General features: G+C 41.5%; 1 protein-coding gene across 14 annotated transcripts in view; it reads left to right on the forward strand.

The window, feature by feature from the left end:
• C1H6orf183 (chromosome 1 C6orf183 homolog) overlaps window positions 1-16,867 on the forward strand; it is a 203,437-nt gene that overhangs the window by 163,897 nt on the left and 22,673 nt on the right. For all 14 annotated transcript variants that reach the window (XR_002343788.1, XM_021090812.1, XM_021090809.1 and 11 more), the window contains 2 exons: window positions 1,229-1,349; window positions 12,758-12,867. Coding sequence is in view for 13 of the 14 variants with exons in the window: in XM_021090812.1 (XP_020946471.1) it covers window positions 1,229-1,349; window positions 12,758-12,867 (231 nt within the window). In the remaining variant the exon portion in view is untranslated. The remainder of the gene's footprint in view (window positions 1-1,228; window positions 1,350-12,757; window positions 12,868-16,867) is intronic.

Below are 16,867 nucleotides of genomic sequence, written 5' to 3' on the forward strand. Positions count from 1 at the left end.
GTAAGTCTAGATTTTCATATTTTTGTTTTCCTTGTACCACCACAAAAAAGACAATAGAAAACATAACCACTAGCATCTTAAACGTAAAATCCAGCACACAAATATCCTCTCCCCCAACACACACACTCATGAAAATGGAATACTTAAAAAAGCTCCTGTGATTGTTTTACTGAGAATAAGACAATACAGCTTATGCACTAGCCTGTCTGGTGCATATTGACAATTGATGTGGAGAAGTAGTTTTCCCAAGAGTTAGTTTGCTCTCGGAGTTCCCATCGTGGCTCAGTGGTTAATGAATCCAACTAGGAACCATGAGGTGCGGGTTTGATCCCTGGCCTTGCTCAGTGGGTTAAGGATCCAATGTTGCTGTCAGCTGTGGTGTAGGTTGAAGACACAGCTTGGATCCCACGTTGCTGTGGCTCTGGCGAAGGCTGGTGGCTACAGTTCTGATTAGAACCCTAGCCTGGGAACCTCCATATGCCGTGGGTGCAGCCCTAGAAAAAACAAAAAGACAAAAAAAAAAAAAAAAAACAGTTAGTTTGTTCTCCTTGGTCCTGGGACACATGTTCTGCCTGGCTGTGCTTATTGTAATAGGGAGCAAAGATTCTGGCTGGTTGGGTGTCAGTGCAGAGATACGTGTCCACTGAGGATCAAGGAGAACTCAGCACTCCCCCTCCTCAACACTCACACAATCCTGAGCCCACTGCTTACCCTCCTGAACCCTGCTTCCTCTTTAGGATCCAGGGGCCTCTGACAGGGAGAAATGTGGGCTTTGCGAGCATAATGGGTAGAGTCAGGGCTGGGGGTATTTGAACGGAGTTTTCTGTTGGTCGTGTATGGAGTTTTAAATCTCATGAAATCCTCCTCTGTATCTAAATCGAGATTCAGATCTAAGCACTTCTTATAATAACAGCTCATGAAATTCCTGGCCATACTTAGAGACTCTAGGACACATGAGGTCACCTCAGCCACTGAGCACTTTGCAATTTAACAGAACTTGACCAAAAAGATTACATTTTATCAATGAAGATGAGGGCCAGGAAGAAAAGATTTTCATCCCCAAAAACGTGTATCTGCTGCCCTTGGGAACCTGAAAATGTGACCCTTCCTTCTTCCCTGGGAGAGAATAGCAGAAGAACAGAACTCGGCCCAAAGCCCTTCTGCAGGAACTGGTAGCTTAAGAATACAAGGTGATAGTGGAGAGTAACTCTCAAAATGCTTATTCTAGCTTCAGAAACTTCTGGAAAATCTTGAAATTCATATGATCCAGGAGGTAATAAGAAAAGTTGACAGAGATATAACACTGGTTATATCAGAAAAATCCAAGGAGCACCTTACTCTACCTACAGGTAAAGCATATTTATTTTATTACTTTATAAAATAACATTTTTATTATTTTTCCTAATCATAAAAGCAATCCATATATCCATATTCATGGAAAACAAAAACATCACAATGCCCAGAAAATGGTATAAAAATTATTTTTTAACACCTCAGGCCAGAAATACCTTAAAATCTTTTTTTATTGAAGTATAGTTGATTTAGTAGTTTCTAGTGATTCAGTTTTATATATATATACACATATATATTATATATACATAATATATATTCTTTATCAGATTCTTTCCCTTTATAGTTTATCACAAGATATTGAATATAAATCCCTGTGCTCAGAGAGAAGTACTTTTAACACTTTGATATATATTCTTCCCTTAAAGGGCTTTTAAACAGAAAACATTTGTTAACCTCAGTTTCAACTCTGCTATTTAACTTATAACTGAAATAAAGTTGAAATGCGGGAAACACGTAACACTTTTCTTATATATAAATGTGTGTTTATGTATTATATACACACACACACAAATACTACAAATACATTTTGGGGGTGTGAAGACAAAATCGTTTCTGAGGGTCAGGATGACTTTATGGGCAAGTGACCAGTGCCCTGCCTGCCATCGGCTTTGCACAGGAGCACTTGGGGTTTAGTGCTTTGTAGGTGTCATCTTGAAACTCTTCATTTTAACTTAGAATTTGTATTTGTACGTGGCATCCAGTGAGTTGATGGAGCACACACTAGAGGCTTGGAGCCTGGGCTCACACACGGGTCCCCCCTCCTGCCTCCGGACCTTGCCAAGAGGAGTCACAGCTACCTATTCCTCTGCTCTCTGGGACCCCAAACACTACTAATCTCCCCCTCCCCATCCAGCAATTGCTGCCCCTGTCCACCCTAGTGGGGGCCTGAGCACAGCAAGTGCATGTGTAGCATGCATAGCTGGCAGCATCTCAAGGACCCTAGGCTGGCAGCACCACAGTATATTTGATGGGTGACTCAGTGGAAGTGAAGCTGTTGCCCATCCCTGGGCACCTAGAATATCCCAGGGCAGAGGCTGCAGTGCCCTTGGGGCTACTCATCCATATACAGTGGGTTGGAGTGGTGGTAGGCCTGTGGGAAGAAGAGACCTCTGGCTCAGCTTCTTTACCCCTGGCTGGGGCCTCCGTCCAGTAGCTGGTAGACCATATTCATTCACGCACCTGTCACAGGCACCCTCTTCCCCAACTCTGAAGATCGTACTTGCCCTGGGAGCATCCCCAGACACCAGGGAGTTCAACATTAGAAACGAAAACTCCATAATGGGTCAAGAGAAGCTGCCAAAGGAAGAAAAATATGTTTTAGTACCCTTTAATGGCACTTTTTTTCCTGCTTTTTTGAACAAGGCCTGCATTTTTATTTTTCACATGGTGACATAGATTATGCGGCTGGTCCTTTCTGGACTATAGTGTCTACTCCTAACTCCTGCTAAGTCTGTGGGAAAATCTACAGTCTTTGAGCCATGAGGAGAATTGTCTGACTAACAAAATACATTAGGGTTTTCTTTTGAGACAAGGTCCAGGGACATTGTAATGTTAATTAGTAACCTCTGTCCTTACCTAAGACATTGACATTTTATCCATGCCTCAAGTAACTGAATTCCATAAGCAGGACTTTGGGGGAAGTCTGTGTAGTGAGAGGGCTTGCCCCCACCAACTGGGCAGCTCTGAAAATCACCAGAGAGCTGAGTATGGTTGAGCTCTGATTACAGAATATTTAACAAACACAAAGCTCCTGTTGTTTGTGCTGTGTTTGCTGCATCCAGGTGGCTCCCTTCCAAGTCTGGAGAAAATCCACAAGCACACGGCAGATGCAACCATCTGCATGTTTCAGGGCTTTGGTTCTTATAGACTCCCAGCTGGGGGCCCAGGGGAAGAAGTGTCTTTATGTGCTGTGTATTGCCTTGTGCAGGGTTCTTGTCAGCTGTGCTTTGAAAGGCCCTTCAGCAAGGGGCTGGTGAGAGTCAGGCAGAGGGGAGGAGTAGAGTTATTTTTAATAGTTATAAGGTTGATATTACCAAATCTTACTTTGACTAGAGTATACTGGCCAATTCTGAAGTCTTGTTTAGATTCTGTATTCATAAGACTTTTTAAAAAAATAAACGCCAGGAGTTCTGCTTGTGGCTTAGCAGGTTACCAGCCTGACTAGTATCCATGAGGATGTGGGTTTAATACCTGGCCTGATTTAGTGGGTTAAGGATCCAGCATTGCCCCAAGCTGCAGTGTAGGTCACAGACACTGCTTGGATCCTACGTTGCTGTGGCTGTGGTGTAGGCCAGCAGCTGCAGCTCTGATTCAGCCCCTAGCCTGGGAACTTCCATATGCCATAGACGCGGCCCTAAAAAGCAAAAATAAATAAAATAAAATAAATGCCAGGGAGTTCCCACTGTGGCACAATGGGATCAGTAGTGTCTCTGGAGTGCTGTGACACAGTTTGGAACCCTAGCCCAGCACAGCAGGTTAAGGATCTGGTGTTGCCAGTTGCCGCAGCTGTGGCATAGGTCGAAACTGCAGCTCAGATCTGATCCCTGGTCTGAGTACTCCATATGCCAGGGGCAGGGAGCCAAAAAAGAAAAAAAAAAAAAAAAAAAAAAAAAAAAAAAAAAACTGCCAGTGGTGAGGATGCTTTGTTATCGTTGGGTATGGTTTTGAGTCTATTCAGCATGATTCAGTGTGGAGGCCTGGGTCTCCTCCCATGCTGAGTTCCTCCAGTGCAAGTGATGGAGTCCTCACTGTGCACCAGGGGTGCTCTTCTATACAGTTCTTCGACTTAGTCTTCCTGAGACCTCTCTGGGCTGGCTACATGGAAGAGGGTGATAAAACCTTGGAATTCCCACTCACTGTCTGCTCATCTCAGCAGCAAAAGCAGTCATAGTGGATTGGGCTTCCAGCAGGGGCTGTTTCTTCATGCAGAGATCACCCTGTGTAGTCAAGGTTAGTGTGGCGCTGGGGGTTTCTCCAGAAGAAGTTAGGAATGGAGAGTATTGAGAACAGGGCAAATCTCAGGCTTGAATTTTCTCCTCTATTTCCTTCCCCCTCCCACCTTGCCTTGAAGATTAATCTTTTTTATACAGCTTTTGAATGAGCTTCCAGTTTGTCAATGAACATCTGAAAATATGGCAGCCATACCTGGTCTGGTGCTAGTTTTTGGTAGCTTATGTCCTCCTAAGAATGTTCAAAAGCAGCTGTGGACATCCTTATGAAGCCTCAGGGCTTGCTTTACAGAGAGATGGGCTCCACTGAACAGGCTCTGCCATTCCCCATCTTTGACATTTTGGCATTGATGTAATTTTTAATTAATTTTCTAAATTTTTCTGAGCGGTTTTAAGGCCAACTGTCTCCAAAACAAAGGCATATCTCCCAGGAGTGTGGGAAGAAAATATTAGAACTTATAAATAAGGTCTGTATATAAGAAGTCCATGTCACACTCTACACTGAGATATCCTGAAGTGACCATGGGGAATAATAAGAAACAGTAGAGTTGACAGTTCTAATCCTAGTACATGCATATCTTCAGCCACATTATGCAGTTTAAAAAGATAACCTAATCATATCAAAGAAGTCAGACAAAATATTTTAAAAAGTCACGGAAAAGTATTGGGAATGTGAATTCAGATCCATTCTCATTGATTGAACCTCACCCTAGCTACATCATGCTTTGCAATATTAACCACTGATAGTATTGGAGATAGTTATGAATACATAAACAGACATATATTAAAGGTGAGTGAACAAAAATGTTTTTCTTGAAGGAAGCACAATCTAAACAATAATCCAGCAATTCCCCAGCAATATGCCCTGGAACACTGACTCTCAACATGTTAATGCAGTAGTTCTCTCAGCTGCCCTGGACTAACAGGCTCATTGGATTACCTGAAGCTTTCCATTTCCTTGGTAACACAAGCCAGCAAAGTATCACTAATCACAGGCTGTGGGTTGCGTATGTTTACCTAGCATCATTAATCATTGTTTACTTCTAAACTGTGCCAGTTTTACTTGTCATTGTGTTTGAGTTTAATTATTATATAAACCAGCAAAATAGTACAACGAGATCTGCTCTGTAAAACCTAAGTTGAAATAGATAAACTGTGGTACATCCAGTCAATGGGATATTATGGGACACTAAAAAGAAATGAACTACGAAGTCATGAAAAGACATGAAGGAAGCTTAAATGCATATTACTAAGTGAAAGAAGCCAACCTGAAAAGGCCTTGTGCTCTCTGATTACAGCTATATGATATTCTGGAAAAGGCAAAACTATGGAGACAGTAAAAAGACCAGTAGTTGCCAGCATTTGAGAGAGGAGAGAAAGATGAATAAGCAGAGCACAGAGATTTTGGGGGCAGTTAAAGTCTGTATTATACGACAGTGGTGGATACATGGCATTATACATTTGTCAAACCCATAGTTTCACAAGAGTGAACCATAATATATATTATGGACTTTGGATGATAATGATGCATCATTGTGGACTCATCAGTAATAGCAGATGTACCACACTGGTGGGGCATGTTGCTCATCGGGGAGGCTATGTGTTTTCTGTTAGGGTGCAAGGGATTTATGGGAAATCACTGAACTGTCTGTTCAATTATCCTTTGAACCTAAAACTTCTTTTAAAAAAATGATTGGGAGCAAATAATGTTACAAAGTTTCCCTTACTTCAGACCTTCTCAGAGCCTTTACTATCATACTGTGCATTGTAAATCTCCAGAGAGAGTATGGAATGTTCTTTAAATTTATTTGACCATAGAACCCTGTTCTTCCCTTGGGACTATCTTTCATCAACTCAAGGAACCAATGTTCTGAGGAGCGGTTTGAGAAACATGGGAGTACAAATTCAGACATATGCTTGAAGCAGTGAGGTTTTCAACTACTCACTGCCCCCTGCCATCCCACTGGTTGAGAGAACAACCTTGATTGGCAGTGCCTTCAAGTTTCAGTTCTATTTTGGCTTAGGACCCAGGGGCCACTCAGGTACAAAGGGACTGGTTGTGTTAGAGAAATGAAGTGCTACCAAACCAAGGTACCCTCCCTAGAGAGAGGGGGCCAGGTGGGGGTTGGGTATTCAGAGAGGAAGAGAATGGAAGTGGTTTGGTCACCAGGAAGCCAAAGTTTCCCCCAGTCAGTGACCTGGGAACAGAGTGAGAGGGAAGAAGAAAACTTAATTGAACCCCCAGTGTGCTGTCTCCCTACCACCTCCATGCTTCATCTTAAAGCCATGAACACACACCCACTGAAAAGGGAACACATTTGGAGACCACCAACACCCTCTGGCCAGGAACTACTTCTCTTGGATGAATTCTCCTCACCCTGACTTCCCCTGACTCCTGCCTACAGATGCAGATGCATGTCTGAATTCAAACTTGGGAGGAAGAAGCATGCTGGGAAGATTTCCCAACACTTTGGTAAACTATTTACCCTTTAGGTGAGCCCATAGCTAAACCCCACACCAGTTCTATGGGCATTTGCCAGGTGAGGGTTCCCAAACTAGAAGTGTGTGGTCCCTCACCAGAGACCTGCCAGGAGAGTACCCTCGAAAAAGTATGCAGTTTTTTGTCTGAAAAATAGAAAGCTCTGTCCTAAAGTTTAGACTTATGAAATTCCTAAAACATCTTAAGAAGCATAAACTTCTAGGAACATTAACTCTTGGATTTTTCCACTTCAACTATGTTAGGACAGTGGTGATATGTCTAGTCACCTTTATTGTCCTAAAGAAAGGCAAAATCAGATTTATATGTTTATGTTGGAAAGTAGCCAATTGTAGAAGAAATGTGGAATCCCTTTTGAAAAGCTGAATCTCCAATAAATATCAATAAGCGCAAATACCAGAAGTTCATGCTCTGTCATATCCACGTTTCTGGGAGGATTTTGCTGGATGCTTCTTCCTCTTGTGTACACTAAGTCTCCTGTCAGAAAAATGAAAATATGAGTAGGAAATGTCATCTAAAATTAGAAACAGCTGGGGACAGGAAGAGGCTCATGGCCAGTCCCACCCTCAACAGAAAAGGGAGTGTGGTGGGGTTTGGCTCCCACCTATGACTCCATAGGTCTCTCTTAGTTTCAAGACTCCCCTGGAGTGAGAGGCAGAGAGAAATAGGTGAAAGAGAGTAAAAGGTACAAGCTTCCAGTTACAATATAAATGAGTATCAGGGACAAAATGTACAGCATAGGGAATATAGTTAATAATATTGTAATAACTTTGTGTGGTGACAGATGGTAACTAGGCTCATGGTGGTGATCATTTTGTAGTGGACAAAAATACCATATCACTGTGTTGTGCACCTGGATCTAGTATTGTGGGTCAGTTATACCTCAGTTAAAAAAAAAAAAAAAAGACTCCCTTGGGGTCATGCACAAAGAAGTAGGCCTTACCCAATATGATTAACATACCCAAGTACTTTTGCTCTTCCATATGAAAGTTAAGGAGTGTTGACATAGTTTCATTGTTCCAGTACTGTCATATTATTTTTAAATTCGATTTTATTCTTTTAACAGGTTCATAACTCAAAATGATATAGAAATATATATGTTTAGAAGTCTTGTTGCCATCACTGATCTTCTGCCACCCTTACGTAACCATTTTTTTTTTTTTTAGTTTTTAATGTATTCTTTCAGTGCTTTTTATGCATGTACTAGTTCGTTCTTATATTCACTACCTATTTGCCTAAGCACCTACTATTTTGTAGGCTACTATACTTTAGGCACTGTTTTGAGAATACAGTAGTCCCCCCTTATCTGTGGGGGACATGTCCTAGGACTCCCGGTGGGTGCCTGAAACTGAGGATGGTATCAAACCCTATAGATACTATGTATTTCCTATGCATACATACCTATGATAAAGCTCAATTTATAAATTAGGTACAGTAAAAAATTAACAATAACTAATGATAAAATAGAATAATTATAACAATATGCTGCAATAAAAGTTGTGTGAATGTGGTCTCTCTCTCAAAATATCTTATTGTACTATACTCACCCTTCTTGTGATGGTATGAGATGATAAAATGTCTTTGTGATGAGATGAAGTGACATGAATGACATAGGCATTGTGATTTAACATTAGGTGACTATTTTTTAAAAATTGAAGTATGGTTGATTTACAGTGAATAGAAAATGATTCAGTTATGTATATATTCTTTTTCAGATTATTTTCCATTATAGGTTATAACAAGATATTGAATATTATTCCCTGTGCTGTACAGTAGGACCTTGTTGTTTATCTATTTTATACATAGCAGTGTGTATCTGTTAATCCAAAGATCATAATTTATCCCTCCCCTCCTTTCCCCTTTGGTAACCATAATTTTTTTTTCTTTGTCTGTGAGTCTGTTTCTGTTTTGTAAATAAGTTCATTTGTATCACTTTTTCAGATTCCATATATAAGGGATGTCATATATTTGTCTTTCACTGTCTGACTTCACTTAGTATGATAACCTCTCTGTCTATCCATGTTGCTGAAATGCCATTATTAAATTATTTTTATGGCTGAGTAATATTCCATTGTGTGTGTGATTGTGTGTGTATACATACACACACACATATATATACACATATACATATATACATATATACATATATACATACTACCTCTTCTTTATCCATTCATCTGTTGATGAACACTTAGATTGCTTCCATATCTTGGCTACTACAAATAGTACAGCTATGAACTATACATGGGATGCATGTATCTTTTCAAATTAGAATTTTCTCTGGATATAGGCTCAGGAGTGGGATTACTGGATGGAGCATATGATGATTCTATTTTTAGTTTTTTAAGGAACTTCCATACTGTTTTCCGTAGTGGCTATACAAATTTACATTCCCACCAACAGTGCAGAAGGGTCCCCTTTTCTCCGTCTCTAGTATTGGTTATTTGTAGACTTTTTATTGATGGCCATTCAGATTGACGTGAGGCGATAATGTCCTTGTAGTTTTGATTTGCATTTCTCTAATAATGAGTAATGCTGAGAATCTTTTCACGTGCCTGTTGGTATGTATACATCTTCTTTGGAGAAACCCTATAGATACTATGTAGGTCTTCTGAGCATTAGGATACTATTCACCTTCTGATGAAAGGTCAGGAGGAGGACCACCTGCTTTGGATGATCCTGGATTATCAAGCCATTATAATATCTAATTGGATGTTAGGAGCAGAATGTGTTAGTGGTTGGGGATAATCAGGCAGGATGGTGCAATATGGTGTGAGATTTCCTCATGCTACTCAGAAAAGTGCTCAATTTAAAACTTATGAATTGTTTATTTCTGCAATTTTCCATTGAATATTTTTGGACTGGAGATGACCACAGGTAACGAAAACTGAAGAAAGCGAAGCTGTGAATAAGAGGCGACTACTGTACATCCTAACTATCACGGGGGAAAAATCCTTACTCATGGAATTTATCATCTAGAAGGGGGTAGACAGACCATAACTGATAAACACAAGAAAGAAGAAAGTAATGGAGTGAGAAGGATAGTGGTTGGGAGGTTTAAATGGGCACATTGCTTTTTTTTTTTTTTTTTTTGCCATTTCTTGGGCCGCTCCCACTGCATATGGAGGTTCCCAGGCTAGGGGTCGAATTGGAGCTGTAGCCACCCACCTATGCCACAGCCAGCCACAGCAATGTGGGATCTGAACTGCGTCTGCAACCTACACCACAGCTCACGGCAACGCCGAATCGTTAACCCATTGAGCAAGGCCAGGGCTCAAACCCGCAACCTCATGGTTCTTAGTCAGATTCGTTAACCATTGCACCATGATGGGAACTCCAGGGCACACTGCATTTTTAAACAGGGTAGTCATGATAGATTTCACTGAGAAAGTGATATTTTGAGCAAAGTTGAAGATGAGGAAGTTAACTGTGTGTATCTGGTGGAGGGGGAACATTCCAGAGAGAAAGACAGCCCATACAAAAGCCTGAAGCAGAACAGCAAAGACCCCAGTGTGGCTGGAGTGGAGAAAGTGAGGGAGATTAGTAGGAGGTGAAGTCAGAGAGGAAGTGTTGAGAGGGTGACAGATTGTGCAGGACCTTGCAAGGACTTTAGTGTTTACTCTGAATGTGATGGGGAGCCTGTCTCAGATTTTGAGTGACATGATCTAACTTATGTTTAAATAGAATCTCTCTGGCTGCTATGCTGGGAAGAAAGGATAGATGAAGGGAGAGGCTGATTTTTGAGGCTATGGCAATAATCCAAGCAGGAGGAGATGGTGAATCAAACAAGGTTGGGAGCAGTGAAAGTATTAAGTGGTCAGATTGTGGACCTATTTTTGAAGTAGTCACTGATGGATTGGGTGTTGGGTGTGGGAAAAAGAGAAGAGTCCGTAATGACGCCAAGATTTTTGACCTGAGCAACTAGGAAAACTGAATTGCCGTCAGTTGAGATGGCAAATTAGGAGGGAAGATCAGAGATTTAATTATGCACAAGTGAAGTTTGAAATGCCTTTCAAACATCCAAGAAGAGATCCAAGTGGGTATTAGATCTAATTTTGAGGGTTGTCAGTATATAGAAGGTATTTAGCCATGAGTCTAGATGAGATAGCCAAGGGAGTGAGTGTAGATAGAAAAAAAGAGGTGAGGAGTTCTCTTCATGGCTCAGTGGTTAACAAACTCAACTAGGATCCATGAGGATGCAGGTTCGATCCCTGGCCTCGCTCAGTGGGTTCAGGATCTGGCATTGCCATGACTGTGGTGTAGGTTGAAGATACAACTTGGATCCCATGTTGCTGTGGCTGTAGCATAGATAAGTGGCTGTAGCATAGATAAGCAGCTGTAGCTCCGACTTGACCCCTAGCCTGGGAACTTCCATATGCCTCAGGTGTGGCCCTAAAAAGCAAAAAAAGAGATGAACCAAGGGCTGAGTCCTAGGACACTCTGATATTAATAAGAACTGGGTGGGATGAGGGGTTGGGGGGTGCTGGGAGGAGAACCAGCAAAAGGGACCTACAAGGAACAGCAAGGTAGAGAATAACTAAGACAGAGCAGTGTCCCAGTGTCTGGTGATGGAAGTTTCTCAAGCAGGAGGAAATAACAAATTGTGTGAAGTATTACTGGCAGTCAAGCAAAACCGATGGTTTTAGCCATGTTGATGTCACTGATGTTTATGACAAATCAGTTTCAGTGGAGTGGTGAAGGTAAAAGCTTGGTGAGTGAGTTTAAGAAGGATTTTGAGAGAAGTCACGGATAATAAGCATAGACATCTCTTTCTGAGAGTTTTGCTAAAAAGGGAGCAAAGAAATGAGGCAAGGAGTTTTCTTGTGGTGCAGCAGGTTAAGGATCTGGTGTTGTCACTGCAGTGGCTTGGGTGACTACTATGGTGCCAGTTCAGTCCTTGGCCTGGGAACTTCCACATGCCATGAGCACAGCCAAAAAAAAAAAAAAAAAAAAGAATAAGAAGAAAGAAAAGAAAGAAAGTGAAAAAGAAATGAGGCAAAAGCTGACAGAGAAAATGGGTCAAGTGAAGGATTTTTAATGTGGGATAAATAATGTGTGTTCTTGTGAATGATTCAGGAAAGAGGGGAGAAGTGATTATATCAGAGCTCAATTTTTGGAGTTATGACCTTTATTATATTTTACATATATATATATATATATGTATATACTTTCTTTAAAAACATAGCATTTTATATCCACTGTTTTGCATTTTGCATTTGCAACTTAATAATCCGTGGTTCTTTTACATAAGTACATGGAGAAATTTCTCTTTTTTTTACAGCTGCATGCTATCTCAATGGAAAGATATACCACAGTTTGCATCCTGTTTCTAGTTTTCTCTGTCCTAAACGATGCTACTCTGAATAACTGTGTATATAACTTGTCACAGATGTGTCAGCCCTGTTGCTGCTTCAGTCAAGGAGCTAAAGTTCATAGTCTGCAGCTCTCAACATTTTTAATCTGTGACTCTTTTCTCTTTTAGATTTCCTCCCCTTTTTTTGTTAACTCTATATTCAAATAACTTTGCCTTTTAACACCAGGAATGTACTTAAGCCGATAAATATAATAGCTCTTCATTTACTTCTGATAGTTGTGCTAGATCAAAATAATTGTTGAGATACATATAGGGACTTGATGAAAGTAGATGTTATATATGGTCAAAAATAACTTTTGATTTGGGATTTTTAGTTATGGTAACAGAATATCGTTAACTGGACTTGAGATGCTTTTCCAGATCTTTTCATTAGGAATCTTGTTAGAGAGCTTCCTTATTCCCATGTTCTGGAGGATCCTGTGTCCTCAACCATCTCCTTCTCTCCCCTGCCTCAGCCATTAGTTTTTGTGTATTTGAAAATGACAGCTTGTGTCCAGTGTCATGTTTCAGCAAGTTGCCATCTTGTAGCTATTAATGGTTGTTTGATGTTTCCTGATTCTGGTGATGGTATGTTTCTCCCCCTAGATCTTTGGAAACACCAAGTCATGAAAGAAAACTTTTCATTTATCAGACCACAAATAGTTGAAAATTTTGTACAGAGATTACTGGAGAATTACCAGGATGGTGGACTAGAGGTATGTATTGAAAATTAGTCATTCTAGAGTGTGGTTTGCTTTTTTAAAACAAAAACAAAAACCCATAAACCGAAAAAAGAAAGATTTTCCCCTGAGCAACCTCGTAATGCTTCTCTTACTCCCTTAGAGTGAAAATAGGAAAGCTGGAGCTGAACTCAAAGTGATAATCACATGGTACCATTTTAATTTTGGAAAAAGCCTGATTCCTAATCAAGATGGGAGAGTAATTAGGATATGTATGTTGCCTAATTTCAGATTTGGCCAAATTTTAAAAGTAACCTTGGAGTTGATTTATGAATGAGTTATTTTTAGCAAAATTTCCTGTTGTCGATTTTTTAGTACAAAAAGTTTTAAAGAGAAAAGCCAGAATAACCTATGGTATCACTACCTAGAAAATATTTCTTTTTTGGCCATGCCCACAGCATGTGGATGTTCCTAGGCCAGGGATTGAACCCATACCACAGCAGCAACCTGAACTGTTGCAGTTACAACATGGCATCCTTAACCCTCTCTGCCACAAGAGAACTCCTAGAAGATATTTTTTAAATGTATCATATGAAAAAGATATAACAGTTCACAAAAGTAACATTTTCACCCGTCCTCCACTCCATCATCTCCAGTTTCCTCTCCCAAAGGAAGCCAGTATCAACAATGTGTGTGTAGGTATTTGAATCCCTAACAACTCTCTATAATATATATTTAACAATACAACACGTATACACACTATACACACAGTCCTTGAAGTTTTCAACTGTTTACTATTGACAGGAATGCCTTTCTAAATCAAAAGAATCTGCTAAAAAGGCAGGATAAGAGAGTATATGTGGCTATTTGCCAAATCAGCATTTTTAGGATCTTTAAAAAATTAAGCCTAAGTGCAGTAGGTAGCTATGAGTCCAGTTTCCTTTGAAATTCAGTCATTTAAAAAAACCTGACTTAGCAAAAAAATGTACTTGATGTTGTAAAACATTTTCTCCAAATTTACGTTTTGCTAAGCTCTTCAAATATTCCCTATAATTTTATAATAAACATTCATACTTATGAGGCAGAGAATTCACAAGCTTGATTAGAGATACATTCTTCCTCAGAATTTGGTGATTTTACACGTATTTGCTTTAAACTTTCAATTATACCCAATGTGGTACTGTGTGTTCTGATGAGGGGGTGATGTGTTTCCTTCCGGGTCCTTGCAGCCCAGCAGTTCTCACCCAGAGGTGATGGGGTGGGGGGCATGCTCGGAAAAATGTTTGAATCAAAAAATTTTGTGGCTTTCCTTAAAAGGAAGGAAATTCTGACACATGCTTCATCATGGAAGACATTCTAAGTGAAATAAGCCAGTCACAAAAACATAAAAGCTGCATGATTCCGCTTATATGAGGTAGCTAATGTGATCAAACTCATAGAGACAGAAAGTCTCGTGGTGGTTGTGAGGGGCTGGCAGGCAGGGGAATGGGGAATTAGGTTTAATGCATACAGTTTCAGTTTTGCAGTATCAAAAGAGTTCTAGAGATTGACCGCACAAAGGTGGGAACGAACTTGATGCCACTGAACTCTATGTTTAGAAATGGCTAAAATGGCAACTTTTGTGTATATTTCACCACAATAAAAACAAGCAGGAAGTTTGTGGCTCAATGTTTCCTCATCCCTTCCCCCCACACCCCACATTGAGGACAGGATCTTCTAGGAAAGAAGTGTGGTATTAGCAAACAGGCACAGCTGAAACTCAGGGCACACTGAAGAGGATAGTATCTGCCTGTGGCTGTCTGAGATAACAGGACCCCAGGATGTTAGGTCCCTCCAAAGTCTGTGGCTGGTGGGCTTCTAGTCTCCTCTGGATCATCTGCAGTGACAGGGAACTCACCCGCTTTTAATCTCCATCCCCAGCCTCTACACCCCACCAATCCTGCAGTTTTTTTTTTTTTTTTTTAAGAGCCCTAGGTGTGACATATGGAAGTTCCAGGGAGGGGTCGAATCAGAGCTACAACTGCCTGCCCACACCACAGCCGCAGCAACGCAGGATCTGTGCGGTGTCTGCGACCTGCACCACAGCTCACTGCAACACCAGATACTAGTCAGATTCGTTACCACTGAGCCACAATGGGAACTCCATGACAGCTCTTGTTTCAGGCAGCTCTTACTAAGCTGGATTTGGCCTCCCCGCATCTCCGCCATGGATCCTTGTTCTGTCCCTGGGACGCTACCGATCATGGTTCTGACCCCTCACAACAAGCCTTTAGATATCTGAGGGCAGCCAGTCAGAGAAGCTCAATTGGCATCATTTCTAGTATGTGTGAATCCTCTAAAATTATAAAGATGGGCCGGTACTGGGAGGACACACCCAAACAGGTGCCCCTCAAGTGGTGAATACAAAGTTACCCCTTCCTCAGTGGTGCAGCTCATACCAGGGCACATGGCAGGGAAATGGAGCAGGCACCATGCTCCCCTCACCTGGGTGCCTCTTTGTGGAGCAGACTGCATGGACATGCAAGGAGAGCCTGAACCCAGCCTTCCCTCCTTCACGCTTCTCTGAATTCAAGGTTGTCTGACCAACCAAGAGTGCCGTGTTCTGGGTGCTTTGCTCTCATTAACACCGATGAGTGTGTTGGGTTTTGTCACAGCTGGACACACTGGGCTAGTAGCCACCTGCAGCCCACACATGGCCTTCAGGCATCCTGCTGCTGCCATATTGTTAGCCTTATATCTGTTTAGCTTGGTCCACTCTTCAAACCTCTTGAAATCTTTAAAAAATTTGGATTTTTTCATCTAACATAGTCTTTCCCCTTCCTTCAGTATCCTCATTTGAGTCATTAATAACCAGTGTATGACAGGACAGGTCCCAAGCTCTGTGCCTCCCATACTGGGTCCCCTCTCAGCTGACCAGGTCCTTTGGGGCACAGTTTCCAGTGACCAGAAGCTCATCTGGTTGTCCTGTCACCTAGCTCATGTTCTCCATTTGTCCAAAAGGATATCATGAGAAACCTTCTCAGATGTCCTGCTGAAATCCACATACACTGCATCTGCTGTATGTCCTGAGGGAAAAGGTAAATCTGATCTGACCATTCTTGAACCCATCTTGGCATCTAATAATTTTTGCTTCCTTCTCCAAATTTTAGAACACCAACCTTTCACAATCAGTTCTAATATCTAGGCCAAATTTTATACCAGACACCTAAAGTTAGAGACTGACCTTTTTTGCAAATCAGAACTATAATAGTCTATTCTGTGGATTCTAGAACCAGTTGCCTTCATATGTCAAGAGTCAGTCACTCATTCAGCAAGTATTTATAGATCTATTTTTTTTTTTCCAGGCACTGTGTTAAAGATACGAAGGCCAAAGGTAGAGTTGCTGCCATCAAAGAGCTAATGGGAAAAGTTAGGTGGGCCAGTCATGTCTGGGAAAGGCACTTCATATTAAGCACTTGGACAGAGGCATGCCTAGGGTGCTATGTGAGCTCAGAGAAGGGGGCACAACCCAGCTAGGGGTTGGGGCAGGAAACGGTCAGGGAAGACTTCCTAGAGGAGGTGTTGTTTGGGCCAAGTCTTGAAGCACAAGTAGGAGCTGGCCAGAGGAAGAGGAGCTAGGGAGGGAAGGCACAGCACTCTAGGAAGGGAGTATAGCAGAGTTCAGAGGAGGACACTGCCAAGGTAGACAGGGCCAGATGTTGAATGGCCTTGTGGGAAATCCTTATGAGTTTGGATTTCATCCCAGAGTTAGTGTAAAGTCACTGAAGCATTTTGTCAACAGAGGTGGGTTTTAGAAACATCTTTGCCTGATTTTAGATAGATTGTTATGAGGGGTTCTGAGATGAAGCAAACTACAGAAGGACAATTTTCCCCCAACAGGGCCAGACTTTTGCCATAATGAGGACTGGCATCTGCCATGCTTCACCCAGGCTGGCTCTCCAGAAGGATTCACGGGGCAGTCTGCTGCTCTTCCAACCAGTGCCATCCAATACGGTTCAAGTTTAGGTGCTGGTGAAGGAGGCAGCCCACTGGAGGG

The sequence above is a fragment of the Sus scrofa genome, chromosome 1 (assembly GCF_000003025.6).
Source record: "Sus scrofa isolate TJ Tabasco breed Duroc chromosome 1, Sscrofa11.1, whole genome shotgun sequence".
NCBI lineage: Eukaryota > Metazoa > Chordata > Mammalia > Artiodactyla > Suidae > Sus > Sus scrofa.